Source organism: Centruroides vittatus, unplaced genomic scaffold, assembly GCF_030686945.1.
Source record: "Centruroides vittatus isolate TY-2023 unplaced genomic scaffold, ASM3068694v2 contig_221, whole genome shotgun sequence".
NCBI classification, from domain to species: Eukaryota; Metazoa; Arthropoda; class Arachnida; order Scorpiones; family Buthidae; genus Centruroides; species Centruroides vittatus.
Window position 1 is genome coordinate 2,681,079 of NW_027121377.1, and position 15,839 is coordinate 2,696,917.

The 15,839-nt window shown below is 38.1% G+C and overlaps 1 protein-coding gene and 1 long non-coding RNA gene across 2 annotated transcripts in view; one reads left to right on the forward strand and one right to left on the reverse strand.

Annotated features, from left to right (window-relative positions):
• LOC136970888 (uncharacterized) overlaps positions 1–15,839 on the reverse strand; it is a 169,326-nt gene that overhangs the window by 26,237 nt on the left and 127,250 nt on the right. The gene's annotated exons all lie outside the window — the stretch shown is intronic.
• Positions 3,000–3,926, forward strand: LOC136970920 (uncharacterized). Its single transcript, XM_067265420.1, has 2 exons — positions 3,000–3,200; positions 3,532–3,926. The coding sequence occupies exons 1-2, from the start codon at positions 3,098–3,100 to the stop codon at positions 3,738–3,740; spliced, it is 312 nt and encodes a 103-aa protein (XP_067121521.1). The 5' UTR covers positions 3,000–3,097; the 3' UTR covers positions 3,741–3,926.

The following is a 15,839-nucleotide window of genomic DNA, read 5'->3' on the forward strand; positions in this document are numbered from 1 at the left end:
ATCACAATTACATAAAGCAGCAACTCTAGCAGACTCAAATAACACACCATTAAACTTACACTCACATCATATGGACACAACACAACATATAAAAGGCATAGACACCATTAAGCAATCGTGGGCTCGAAAGGCACTCCATGGCAGGCATCCTTACGACCTGGCCCAGGATTTCGTTGACAAAACTGCGTCAAACAGCTGGTTAGCTCGGAGATGCCTCTTTGGGGAGACGGAAGGATTCATGATCGCCATACAGGATCAGGTCATAAATACTAAAAAGTACAGAAAACACATACTCAAAGATGCAACACTCACAAATGACACATGCAGAAAATGTCACATCACGCCAGAAACTATACAACATATTATTTCTGGTTGCAAGCTCTTGGCACAGACAGATTATTTGCACAGACATAATCAAGTAGCAAATATAATACACCAAGAGCTTGCAAAGAAACACAAATTATTAGACATCCACGAGCCATACTACAAGTACAGGTACATTCCACAGACAGTATTGGAAAACAACACACACAAAATGTACTACGACAGAGCCATAATCACAGATAAAACAATTTACCACAACAGACCAGACATTACACTCATTGACAAATACAATAAAATCACATACATTAAAGTCATATCCATTCCAAACACTCACAATATACAAAACGCATGCACTGAAAAAATTAGCAAGTACACAGAACTTGCCCAGGAAATAAGGCATCTGTGAAGGTTGGATAGGGTGCTTATTGTACCTGTTGTTCTCTCCTCTACAGGTGTCATACCACACACACTGCACAAAAGCCTGGGCACCTTACAATTGAATAGAAACACATACATCACACTACAGAAGGCCACTATATTGAATACATGTCATATTGTGAGAAAATTCTTGAATAGAAACACACACACTGATACACTTCTTTAATTTCTGTTTTGGTTAATACACAGGGTCCGGCATAGTACACAGCCACCGGTGTTAACCGAGTATATCTCACTTAATCCAACATAATAATAATAATAATCAGCGCAGAGCCCAAACGGTTAGGAGTTGAAATTTGGTACACAGTTAGGGTACGTTACGAGAACGCACGCTAAGAAAGGATTTTTCGAAATTCCTCCCCACGGGGGAGAAGGACAGGATTAAGGCTTAACATTTCCATCAACGATGGAAGTGTTAAGTAACGATGGAAGTGTTAAGTAACAATGGAAGTGTTAAGAGAAAGCGACGTGCAAGACTCAGATGCAGTTTTCGTTTTTGCGGGAAATCGAACATATTTTTAGACCCATCTAACAACTCTCTAATTACTCTAGAAACAGGGGGACCCAATTCTTGCATTGTGTGAAAATAGGTAAGGTTGACTATAACGTAATAATCTTAATCTTCGCTATCGTTACTTTTGCCCGAGCAACGCCGGACCTACCTGCTAGTTTACATATATTTGTCTTCATAATAGCTTATCATAATTCTGTAGGAGTAGGTTTGTTCTTCCACGGCATCTTCTACCATCAACAGCTTAATAGGTTTGTAAATTTTCTAAAAATTAATTTTTCGAGCTGCTTTCGAATTTACATAAGCCACTACTTCCCTCAACAAAAGTATGAGGTAGTCCTATCGTACGGAAGGGGAATTAAAAATAATTATTTAGTGTTATTAAACGTCCTATAAATACTTTTAAACAGTTTAATTTGTTTATTTACCTTCGCTGGTAACATTCGTCGTTGTTAAACTTTTTCGCCATTTTTCAACAATATCCCATGAGTCAGTGCGTGACGTGAACGTCGCGCACTGACTCATGGGATATTAGCGAGTTTGAGTCCGAAGTTTTCAACGCGAAAACGTGTACGTCGGACGTTCAGCGCCGCTTTCCTGTAAGCCTAGAAGTTTGACAATGGTGTTTGGAAAGTCAGTGGAATCATGCTCGACATTCTAAACGCCATTGTCAAACTTATAGGCTTACAGGAAAGCGGCGCCGAACGTCCAACGTACACGTTTACGAGTTGAAAACTTCGGCCTCAACCTCGCTATTGTTGTGAACGTGCGCCGCAACGTATTTTACTTGGAGTTCAAACGTGAAACGTGTACTTTTGCTTGCCGTACAAGTTTTAACATTTCAACTTCGGCCGCAACCTCTCTAGTATCAAATCTCTAAGCGGCCGGATGGCCGAGCGGTCAAGGTTAGCAGCCTGCCGCCCTGGGGGACTCGGGATCGAATCCGGACGGGTCGAGAAATCCCCAGGAATTTTTCGGGGGTGGTCCGTCCGGATATGTCGGGCCCCGTCCCTCACCACCCGGCCGCCTCATTGTGGGCCTGGCCGAACCCATAATGGGCTTGCTATAAGAGGCCCTCTTAGTGCCCACTGGGCGGAAAGAGTTACAAAAAAAAAAAAAAAAGTATCAAATCTTGTTATTACATGTTTACAATTTATAATGAACCTTCACATGAGAAAATCTTGTGCTAATATATATATTAGCACAAGAATGTGAATATTAATTGTTTTTATTGCTGTTGTAAAATTTAATTTCTTGTTCTTATGGGGTTTTCGCATGTCAATAATAGAGAAGTTGAGGCGCAAGTACAAACGTTAAACTTGTACGGCAAGCAGAAGTACACGTTTGACGTTTTAACTCCAAGTAAAAGTTTATTTTCTTTACGGTTTTCTTCAACACGGATTTACTGCTTCTGAGTGGCCTTTGTGTGCCACTGTCTGCAACTAATTTAAACATTTACAACAGTAAATTAATTTGGCATACGTGAAAAAATTGTTTGTTTTACGAATATCAAGAAGCTTGACATTTATTTCCCTCTTAGTTATCAGTCGATCTTATCAATACGACATTTTTAGATAAAATTCTTCAAACTAGTATCAAGTGAAAGCTATCCGAGGTTACATTAAGTTTCAGAAAAATAAAAATATTTTCTAACAAAACATTTAATTTTTATTTTTTAAATTATTCGTTTCAGTTTGGTTGTATGAAAAAATTGGATTCGTCAGCTTGCGAAGTGCCGCTGGAAGGACGGGGTTACGTGTTGTTGCTGAATCATCCGGACATTTAGCCAAGTCAGATTCGTTATACTTCGTTCAATAGAGCAACATGATTACAGCTTTAGTATTATTTACGGAATTGTACAAATTTGTGTACACGAAATATTTTAGACAATACTTCGGAAGTATGCTTGATTATAATAAACCACGAGGTAAGAACGAGTTTTATTGATTCATTTTAGTTGCTTCTGTGTAGAAAATTAAGTGTTAATTTTTAGTATCGTATTCATGAGTTTTATTAGCATAAAAATAGATTTATACTTTAAACCCAGTCAATCTGATGACACTCGTTGTTAAAGCTTTCATTACGTGTAATCATGGTGTAGATTCCCACTGTTAACCTGTTAAGTGATTGAGTATGAAGTAATAAATGGGGTTAACGTAAATTTGGTGTTTGTTTAACAAACGTAATCTCACTGATTTAAGTTTAAATTTTGTTTAATTTCTTGAAATATTAATTGTTCACTAATTAATTTCATTTAGATAGGCACGAGGTTGCTGCCGAGCATGAAGATGAAATGGCAGAGTTATGTAATGCCATGTTCAAACCAGGAGATTCTAGTGATGATGAAACAGACGAAGAGACTGACGATCGAGATTTTTTCATGACTTTAGGATGTTACGCTTCAATATCGAGAAGACAGGAACGTAAACGGTTATTTGCAAGAAGATATCAGGGTGTGGAAGGATAATTTCATGTCTTCTACGTTGTGAAGTTAGTTGCATTGATATTGTTTCATCTTTGTTGCTTCAAACTTTAAATTTTATGCTTTATAAAGAATGTTCTTTCAAATAATTGTGTTGCATTTTCATTGAAATCATTTGTTTTACTTTGTTTTATTTGTACTACTAATGTGAATGTTCTAAAGGAAATTTTTGATAAAGTGCCAATTAGCGTGTAACATTCTTTATATTTTGTTGAAAAATTCAATTGGAAGGTTTATAAAATAACGTTTATGTGTTCAATTCATAAATGCAATAGGGATTTTTTCCAGTTTGTGTACATGAGGGAATATTTGGTTTTTGAATTTCAAATTTGTTGTGAGTTTTCTGTTCGCCAAAATAATAGAGGAATAAAATTCATAATTTAAAAGTTATTTTTCTTACGTTGCTTCTAAATGATTATAATTAAAATAGGAGTTTGGAGCACTGCGAAAATATTTGAAAGTCTAAAATTTCGTATACATAATGTCCTGGGTTTGCGGTTTTGATTTCAAAGAGTTGTTTCAAAATTTAACTGCTAGGGTAAGCTTTTACGCTGGTGTTCCCTTAATATGCATGTTCTATGCTTTTTAACAATTATCGGGAGATGAACAATTCAGAATAGTTTAAGAAGTAGAAGTAACTGGCGATCAGGCAACGTGAGCATGTCACTGTTCTGTTGTTGAAGAATTATGAAGAACGTTTTACTTTTTACGTCCTGTGCGCCAGTGTAAAAACCCTGGCCGTAAATACTTTTAATTACGTGACCTGTTTGCGCTTGGATTGCGGTGGAGGTCCGGCTCCACTAGCAAACTTTTTACTTGGACGGTACTATCGAAGTTACGGTTGTATTTCATCGTAGACTGCATAACTTATCAAAACAACATACTCAGAACACCTTATAGATTTGCAGCCGTGTATATTAGGTACTAACGAACGTTTTCGGTCGTATTTAACGACCTTCTTCAGGAAATATCAAAAAATCGAACACAAAGACAATTTGCAGTAACGAACAAGCGTTTGGAACGTTTTTAAAATTATTCTAAAGAGAATTGCGTGCGCCATCTCTACATCGATGCGTATTAAATAACACAATACATGAGAATAAAATAAAAATAAATAACTGACAATGAAAAATAATGTGCTCCATGGAGACATTAAAAGTAAAATACAGACATAAAAATACGGTGCAAACCGAACGGCGCAAAGAACATAGGGAAGGAGAGGAGCTGTGCGGAGACAATAACTAACGGGTTCTGTCCTTGAGTAAGCTTCCGCTTATCCGCTTTTCTGACGTTTACATACCGCCTGAGCGCCAGGCTGCAGATACTTTACTAGCCTCTCTGAAGTTGATAGATTGTCCTTTCTGGCTTGCTTTGCAGATATGCCAAGCTTCTGTATAACGGAGGTGCTTTATGTTGCGAACTATTTGTATTAATCTTGCTTGGGCCCATTCAGCTTGGACTTCTTGGGGATCTGCCAGGACGTAAGTCGCCAACGCTGTGGATGGCTGTTCGCTTCTTATATTTCTCTGATGTTCCGCCAGCCTTTCCTTGAGTGATCTTCTGGTGGCTCCGATGTAAAACAGTTTATTCTGCGTCCGTGTGTCCGTAATAGGGATTCTGTAAACCCCCGGAAGGGAGTTAGTGTCCATGGCGTCTTTATCCGCTCTTAACAGCTGGTATATAGTGGGATTCCGTTTATATATTATTCTTTTGTTTGTAGCGGTTCCTATACGTCTATAGATGCTGCCCAGTTCCGCCCTGTAGTCCATCAACGTAAACTCCTCTGTATTTAGGACGTTTCGCTTCTTATTGCGTGTCATAATCTGGCTAGTGAAAGCTTTAGGACTGATCCCGTTCTTCTTAGTTAGCTTAATGATGTAATTCATCTCTTCGTTTTTGTCTTGGGTACTACTACAGTGTGTGTGCGCTCGTGCAGCGAGCGCTCTGAATGCTGCGAGTTTGTACGCCGGCGGGTCATGCGAGTTCCATGGGATAAAGATCGGGTTGTAAGTAGGCTTTCTGTAAACCTTAGTACAGAAAGCTCCTTGGCTGTCAAGCTGTATAGATAAATCTAGAAAATGTATAAGCTTATCATTTTCTTGCTCGAGTTCGATTTCGAGGCCGAATTTGTTATCGTTGATGTCCGTTATGAATTGATGTAAGTTGGGTTTGACATTCCTGAAAACAACCACATCATCAACGTACCTTGCATAAGTTAGGATTTGCGTTGCATATTTTGGCAGGAGTGCGTTCTCCAGCGTTCTTAGGACCATCTCGCATAACGTACCTGCCAGGGGGCTACCCATGGCTACACCCTTCTGTTGCGTGTAAGTGACGCCATTAAAGCCAAAGATGGATGAGAATGTGGTTAGGTGCGTCATCTCTAGTATCTGTTTTTTCTTCTTTTCTGGGGACTTGATCACGCTTAAAAGGAAATCCCTTAGATGACAGAAGCATGGTTCCAGCTTGACAGAGGGATACAGAGCCTTGAAGTCTAATACGGTCATATATTTAACTTCTTGCGGGTTCATGTTAGCCATTTTATGTAGAAGGTCTAGCGGTTGTTTTATGCTGTAGGGACTCTGGGGTAAATATTTATTAACGAAGCCGTTAACCAACCTTTCTAGTAAAATTGTGGGTGCGCATCCTTTATCTACCACAGGCCTTAATGCCTTATCTTTTTTATGAGTTTTGGCGAACCCAAATAGCCTAGGTATCGAGGGAGAATGGACTACAACTTTTGTAAGACCCAGTTCTTTAGCCAGCGGTGTGATTGCAAATTTTTTAATCCTTGCCTGTAGTTTCTCTATTGCACTTGGGTGCGCTGTAATACACTGCGTGTCTTTTATGTACATACTTTAACATTAGGTCGTCATAAGTGCTTCTGTTCATGACCACTGAGTCCTTTGATTTGTCTGCCCTTGTGAGCACAATATTATTAGCTTTTAGCCATTCCTTACTTTTCCTGATATAGTACCAGATGGGGTCGCTGTCTTTTTTACTATTAGCATGCTTGATTTTGAACGCGACTTCCCATCTAAACGTTTCTTTCTTGATCTCGCTGAGTCCCTCTATTGCCTGCTCGATTTCCGGCATAATTTTTTCGAGTGTGAGTTTAGGTTTCGGGGCGTATTTAGGGCCATATTTACATGCTTCTTTCACGTATGTGGGAAGTGTGATATTATCCCAGCATATAATAGTATGGCTTATCTGCGTTCTAGAACGAGTATCTTGGTGCTTTCTTATCCATTCCATTTTTTTCTCATACCTCGTCTTTAGTCTGTCTTTCACTTGCGTAGCTAGGCTTACAACACGGGCGTTAGCTTCCGTTAAGAAAACGAACTGTACGAGCATGGTCAACATGTCTTAAATGTCGAGCATGATTCCACTGACTTTCCAAACACCATTGTCAAACTTCTAGGCTTACAGGAAAGCGGCGCTGAACGTCCGACGTACACGTTTTCGCGTTGAAAACTTCGGACTCAAACTCGCTAATATCCCATGAGTCAGTGCGCGACGTTCACGTCACGCACTGACTCATGGGATATTGTTGAAAAATGGCGAAAAAGTTTAACAACGACGAATGTTACCAGCGAAGGTAAATAAACAAATTAAACTGTTTAAAAGTATTTATAGGACGTTTAATAACACTAAATAATTATTTTTAATTCCCCTTCCGTACGATAGGACTACCTCATACTTTTGTTGAGGGAAGTAGTGGCTTATGTAAATTCGAAAGCAGCTCGAAAAATTAATTTTTAGAAAATTTACAAACCTATTAAGCTGTTGATGGTAGAAGATGCCGTGGAAGAACAAACCTACTCCTACAGAATTATGATAAGCTATTATGAAGACAAATATATGTAAACTAGCAGGTAGGTCCGGCGTTGCTCGGGCAAAAGTAACGATAGCGAAGATTAAGATTATTACGTTATAGTCAACCTTACCTATTTTCACACAATGCAAGAATTGGGTCCCCCTGTTTCTAGAGTAATTAGAGAGTTGTTAGATGGGTCTAAAAATATGTTCGATTTCCCGCAAAAACGAAAACTGCATCTGAGTCTTGCACGTCGCTTTCTCTTAACACTTCCATTGTTACTTAACACTTCCATCGTTACTTAACACTTCCATCGTTGATGGAAATGTTAAGCCTTAATCCTGTCCTTCTCCCCCGTGGGGAGGAATTTCGAAAAATCCTTTCTTAGCGTGCGTTCTCGTAACGTACCCTAACTGTGTACCAAATTTCAACTCCTAACCGTTTGGGCTCTGCGCTGATTATTATTATTATTATGTTGGATTAAGTGAGATATACTCGGTTAACACCGGTGGCTGTGTACTATGCCGGACCCTGTCGTATTAACCAAAACAGAAATTAAAGAAGTGTATCAGTGTGTGTGTTTCTATTCAAGAATTTTCTCACAATATGACATGTATTCAATATAGTGGCCTTCTGTAGTGTGATGTATGTGTTTCTATTCAATTGTAAGGTGCCCAGGCTTTTGTGCAGTGTGTGTGGTATGACACCTGTAGAGGAGAGAACAACAGGTACAATAAGCACCCTATCCAACCTTCACAGATGCCTTATTTCCTGGGCAAGTTCTGTGTACTTGCTAATTTTTTCAGTGCATGCGTTTTGTATATTGTGAGTGTTTGGAATGGATATGACTTTAATGTATGTGATTTTATTGTATTTGTCAATGAGTGTAATGTCTGGTCTGTTGTGGTAAATTGTTTTATCTGTGATTATGGCTCTGTCGTAGTACATTTTGTGTGTGTTGTTTTCCAATACTGTCTGTGGAATGTACTGTACTTGTAGTATGGCTCGTGGATGTCTAATAATTTGTGTTTCTTTGCAAGCTCTTGGTGTATTATATTTGCTACTTGATTATGTCTGTGCAAATAATCTGTCTGTGCCAAGAGCTTGCAACCAGAAATGATATGTTGTATAGTTTCTGGCGTGATGTGACATTTTCTGCATGTGTCATTTGTGAGTGTTGCATCTTTGAGTATGTGTTTTCTGTACTTTTTAGTATTTATGACCTGATCCTGTATGGCGATCATGAATCCTTCCGTCTCCCCAAAGAGGCATCTCCGAGCTAACCAGCTGTTTGACGCAGTTTTGTCAACGAAATCCTGGGCCAGGTCGTAAGGATGCCTGCCATGGAGTGCCTTTCGAGCCCACGATTGCTTAATGGTGTCTATGCCTTTTTATATGTTGTGTTGTGTCCATATGATGTGAGTGTAAGTTTAATGGTGTGTTATTTGAGTCTGCTAGAGTTACTGCTTTATGTAATTGTGATGTTTCTTGTTTTTTGTAGAAAAACTCTCGCAGTGACTGTATTTGTTTGCAGTGAAGGTTAACTATGTCAATCAGGTTACATCCGCCATCTTTACGTGGAAGGGTTAATCTTTCTGTGGTGGATTTAGGATGATGATGTTTATCCTTAGTAAGTGTTGTTTTTGTTTTTCTTTGGAGTTGCTCAAGATCTGTGTGAGTTCAATGTATAACTCCAAAAGAATATGTGAGTACTGGGATGACATATGTGTTTATTGCTTTAACTGTGTGTTTTGCATTTAACTGTGTTCTGAGAATAGCATTTAACCTACTTTGGTATTCTTTAATTAATCTTTGCTTTACTTGTGTATGTTCTGTTAGTTTGGCCTGTTGGAATCCTAAATACTTGTAGAACTCGCCCTCTTCCATGGATTCAATAATGTCTCCATTTCCAAGTGCAAAACCTTCTTTCTTCAGGATTCCTTTTTCTATGTGAAGCTGTTTTGCATTTATCTAGGCCAAATTCCATTTTTATGTCCTTGGTGTATGAATGTGTGATTTGTAGGAGTTGATGAAGTTGTTTTTGTGTGGATGCATAAAGTTTTATGTCATCCATGTACATGAGATGTGACAGTGTAAACTGTGTTGTTTTTTCGTGTCTGATATTGTAACCATATTGCGTGTTGTTTAACATGTTGGATAATGGATTCAGGGCTAAGCAGAACCAGAGAGGACTCAAGGAATCTCCTTGAAAAATTCCTCGCCTAATAAAAATTTGGTTTGTTTGTATGGAAGTGTTACTAACCCTGAGATGTAGTGTTGTTCTCCAGTGCTGCATAGTGTTTTGAAAGAATGCAATGAGTGATGGATGTATTTTGTACATGTGTAGAATATGTAGCAGCCAACTGTGTGGAACACTGTCGAATGCTTTTCTGTAGTCTATATATGCCATGTGTATGTTTCTGTGTTGTTTGTGTGCTTGCCGTAGAATGACTGAATCTATGAGTAACTGTTCTTTGCATCCCTGTGATTTCTACGACAACCTTTTTGTTGTTCCGTTAGAATGTCGTGTTCTTCAACATGTTTGTATATTTTGTTTGCGATACAGGATGTCAATAATTTGTAGAGTGTTGGAAGACATGTAATTGGTCTGTATTGTGTGGGGTCTGTGGTATTGTTGTTTTTAGGTTTCATGTAGGTGATGCCCTGAGTAAGAAAATTTGGCATGTCTTGTGGATTGATGATGGTGTGTGTTAGATGTTTAGCTAGTTCCTGGTGCGATGTAAACTTTTTGTACCAGAAATTGTGAATGTTGTCTACACCAGGTGTCTTCCAGTTGTGTGTTCTGTTAACAGTGTATTGGAAATCATGTATGTTTATTTCAGCACAGCGCATAGTTGGTATGTTGTGTAAGTTTCTGTTCTCCTCCTCGATCCAGCCTGCATCAGCATTGTGCGTGACAGCACTGGACCAAAGAGAAGACTAATATGTTGTGAGTTCTTCTTCTGTTGGTGTGCCACTGTGCTGTGTATTAGTGTTTGGTTTGTTATTAATTTGTCTGTAAAAGAGTTTTTCATTGTTTGTAAATAATTTATTTTGTTGTTTTCGTAGTGTACATGTTTTGTATCGTTTGAGTCTACGTGCTTTGGCAGCAAGTTTTTGTTTTAGTGTATCAATGTATTCTGTAATGCGTGTGTTGTGATGTTCATGTTTTGTGTGTGTTTTCATTTTCTTGAAAATGTTTTTGAGCTGTTTCCTTAATTTGGGTGTTATGTTGCTTTTAGTGTATTGTGTCAGCCTGCCTAATTGCTGTCTAATGTCATTTATTTGTGTTTCTATTCTTCTCTGCCAGGCAGGCTTGTGATAGAATTGTGTTTTCTGTGTATTTGTCTGTGATTGTACTTTCAGTCCATGGTGTGTCACTACTGTGACTGCCCCCGCATAAACTAATGTATGAATGTCTGAGAGTGTAGAAATTGAATGAATATAGTGTGGTAGTAAGTGAGTGTTTACATAATTTAGTGTTTTTTTTTACTTCCTTTGACGTGTTGATTTTTGGTATTCGTGGTCGTTATGTGGGATCTGTGCCTGTATATTTAGTGAGTGTTTCCTGAAATATAAGTGAGAGCGTATTAACTAAATCCATGTCTACGTTATCAGTGATGGATGAGGAAGTATCTGTAGTATCATTAGTGGTAATTGTTGTATGTGCGTTATTATCAATGCTTGTTGCTGGATTATCCTGACAGGTTACACGATCTTCATTAATGTTAGATGTTTCTGTCTGTCGATGTATTTGATCAGCAACCTGTTGTTTGATAAGTTCAAGTGTTGTTTGTGGAATAAGGTTGTTGTGTATAATTGTTCTTTTTTGATCAACAACCCTTTGTTCGGTGGCAGTGAGATGAGGATACTGTTGTGTGAATCTATGGTGTAGTTGTTGTCTGTATGCTGTCATGTTTGTTTCGAGTTTTGTAATGGTGTAGTAAGTACGGATGATAAACTCGTTCATTTCTACTGTCCATTTCATCCGTTGGCGTGGTTTTCCAGCCTTTGTGGTCTGTGGATGCATTGCCACAGAAACACTAAGGCTGGGTTGGTTCCTCACATCTGTTGAGGGCATTGCAGTAGCCATGCTTGGGCCGGTGCTGCTTTCGCTACCAGTAACCAAAGGAGACTGTGGCCTATTTTTCGAACGTGAGCCTCTGCCTAACCCACGAACGCGGACCTTGTTAAACCAGGCGACGTTCGAGCCGGTATCACACTTTGATCTAGTTATTACCATAATAAATATCACCACAGAATGTGGGTTTGGTCACTCTTAGCTTCATTTCTCCCCATAGACCTTACTGGCATGGGTGTCTCTACCGGGAGCTTGTGCTCCAGCCTGCATTGCCCTGTGGATCAGTAAATTTACTGGGCTCTCCCACCACGACTAGGTGGTGACCACGGGAGAGTTGTTATTATTATTATTATTATTATCATCATCATCATCATCATCATCAAGTCGTCTCGATTATATACAGTGGTACCTCGTATAACGTACTTAATCCGTTCCAGGTGCACGTCCGTTAAGTGAAACGTTCGTTATACGAAACGCATTTTCCCATAGAAATACATGTTAAAACATCTAATTCGTTTCGCAGCATAAAATAACCGTACTGTATCATATAAAAAATAACAGGGGGTGCGTTCTTTTATTCCTCCGCGTAACTCTGCGCGAACGACATCCGTTTAAAAATTCCTGCGGAACGCGTTCCTAAATTCCGGTGAGAGTGCGCGCCGTCGAACGGCAAAAACGGCCGCTTGTAGCAGTAGTTTATGGTGGAAAACATGGTGTCCTCCATGGCTCAGATAGTTTCGTTTCCGGGTCCATTGTGTGGTTTTATGAATGAGAATTTAGAAACTGAAAGCGCGAGTTAGCGCACGCGGTGATGTAAGTGTCTTTACGAATTTTTTTTTGAGGCTATTTTGAATGCTCTTTCAACAAATAATCTATTTTATGGTTAAATTTTACAATTGGGACTCTTCTTTTGCCTTTTAAAGCTCATAGTTTGGAATTATAGATTCCTCCATCACGATACTATCGATAGTGCGGGCGCCGCCATCTTTCTTTTTTTCACCGTCGTTTCTAAATGCCTACAAACAGCAGCGCACTCCCTTAGTAGCGGAGACGCAGAGCGACTGCTATTAAAGAACGCACCCATGAAGCAGTCACCAATTATGCCGTAAAGTCCGTTGTTCGCATCCAGTCCGTTGCTCGAGTCACATAATGGAACAACAAAAAGTCCGTTGTTCACAGCGTCCGTTATTCGAGGCGTACGTTATACGAGGTACCACTGTATATAAATTTTATAGGCACTTCGCATCACTCGCTAAAAAATTGAATAATTAAATAATTTCTGGATTAAAATCGTTTGATTCTTTACAATAATATTCATAAATGCTTAATTAATAATTATTTTTATAAAATACATCATAATTTTAACCCCGAACAAAAAAATGAAGTTTAAACCAATCTTCTACTCTCCATGCTAGACGTAGCTGACGCCATTAGCAATCTTCTAAAATTGCCAGATGGCGGCGCTCGACGTCCGACGTTCACGTTTTGGGCTGAAAACGTCGGCCGCAACCCGGGTGTTGAGTCTGAGATTTCCTTTTAAGTGACAAGTATGTAAAACGAAATCGCTTAATCATAAATTAAAATTTGCAAATCAGGCCAACCTAAATGTATTTATTCGAATCCAATGATGGTTTAAAAACTAATTGAATGGTATTCTTTAACTTTCTCATTCGGACTTTTAGGTTAGAGTCTCTCCACTCAATTAAAGTTACGGGAATGACTTTCAAAATGATTTTCACGGCCAAGAAAAAGATTTTATCCGATTCCCGGTTTACGATTTCCTATATAATAATGTATAATTTTTAAATAGTAGTCTATTGTTTATCGTATACCTTCCATTGTAATTTTATCGAGATCATTAACAATTTACACAGGCATTACATATGTGTTTACATCTTTTTTCTTCTCTTATTCTACTCCCTCTTCGTTATAAAAAATGTAACATAATAATAAGATTAAAATGTAAATATAAATGTGACATTTATATAATGAATGTACCAGTAGAGCATCGGTTATCCGACCCCCGATCAACCGTCACATCGGTTAACTTACCACATTCTAGTCGGCAAATTCAAATGTCCGTTAGTGATGTGGCACTAGAATATTTGGCTATGTCTTGGCTACTTTAATATTTTTAAAAATTTTTGCATGTTTTAGCTGGCAACACTGACTCGACCATGAACAGAAGGCCAGTATTTAATCCAGGCTTAATTTTCTATTTTTCTTTATTTTTGTATTTATTTTGTGCAAAATAAAGAAATAATTTTTAACGATACAATAGCGACGATTATTATTTTTAAAAAATTTTGTTAGGCTTAACATCGATGAAAATTCAACGCAAAGTAGGTTAATAGTGATATGCTAATATACTAATTACATGGGATATACTGATATACTATACTAATAATGTATTTTTTCATACATTTCAGTTATCCGACCGACCCCAGTCCCCAATTGAGTCGGATAATAGATGCTCTACTGTAATTTAATTATAAATTCAGAATATATGTAGAGACTAAATGAAAGGAAACACTATATAAGTATGATTTAGCCTACAGTGTAGATCGGTAACGATGAATAACAATGTTTTATTAAATGGTATTTAATAAAACATTGTTACTTAATAATAAAAACATTTGTTTTTATTTATACCTTAAAATATTAAATGTTTAATATTTTAAGGTATAAATAAAAAATTACTTTCGTTTGTTGTCGAAGTTATTCTTTCTAAGTATTTTTCCTTCTACATTCTATAACTCTAGAAGATTAGGCGCATAAAAAACGTAGGAATAGCACTTGACGTGTTTTGCCATTGACCCGATGCTGTTCAAATTGGCTTTCCTCAAATGACGTATCATCAATATGTGAATGCTTACAAGAAAACAAGCGAGTGGATTTTAGAAATACGCAATAGAAAGGCGTTACTTATATGGCCAATCTCTTATGGGCTCTAATACAAACAGGCTGTCCCGATCCACTCGGGTTCTAAAGTAGAGTTAATGTGCCAGGTTGCCGATAGCTGGCGCTCGAGTGGCTTTAAGGCGAGAAGTTGGTTTATCAATTTGGTTAGTAGGTACTTTTGTCGTTTTCAAACATTTTTTGTAGTTTTTCTACAAGAAAAAGAAGAGAAAAAAACAACATACCAAATAAGTGTTTTGCGACTGGGTGTAAGTTTGGTGAGAAGTGACATGTTTTATATACCACTTCCCAACCAGTTAGATAAGTGGAAACATGTAATTTCTCGAAAGGATTTATGACTGACAAATAAATCACAAAAATGTGACTTGCATTTTGATGAAAGATTTTCCAAGGGCATATAATTGAGGGTAAAATAGTTGAGATAATTCTTAGAAAATGACAACTAACACGGGATGCTTTCCTTCCTTGATTCACAGATAAATTCCGATTCCAATGAACTTGATAAAAGTTTCTTTCCTCTCATCGATACTATTGATCAGCAGCATCATATTGCTAGAAGACTCAATTTAGCTTACCCTGAAATTGAAGGAACTCCGATCAATGAATTCAATGAAGAGGGATTTAAAGCCAGAGCTTTCCCTTGCCTTTTCCCCACTGGAAATGGCGATTATCTCCAACCAAGAACAAAATCCTTCACAAGAAATGAGTATTTCAAGTTTCTCATGGAGTTCCATGATAAAAGATTTGCTAGAGATCCCCGATTTCGCTTCTTTGCAATAAATTCGATGATGCGTCACCAGGCACTGCATTCTTCTGGAATTTATATACGCCGTGCTAATCTTATTCATTCGAATGTTAAACAAATAAGGGAGCGAATCATTAATGATCCAAGTTTTCTTCAACAAATCATGGTCCATACAACCAACCTTAGATCAACAAAGCCATATTGGAGCTCTCGATGTTCTAAACTTTTAGCAATGGTTGAGCAACTTGGTTGTCCCTCCGTTTTTTGGACACTCTTAGCTGCTGATTATCGTTGGCCTCATCTTTTCAAATTGTTAGCTCCTGATCGTGACCTTTCTTCAATATCAGACATCGAGCGTCGAACTCTCATGCACGATAATCCTCTCTTACTCTCTTGATTCTTCCAGCGTAGGAGTTTTATTTTCATGGAGAAAGTCTTGAAGCCAATTTTTGGAGTGATCGATTTTTGGTTTAGATTTGAGTGGCAACATAGAGGTAGTCTTCAAGTTGAATTCTTTGGCTG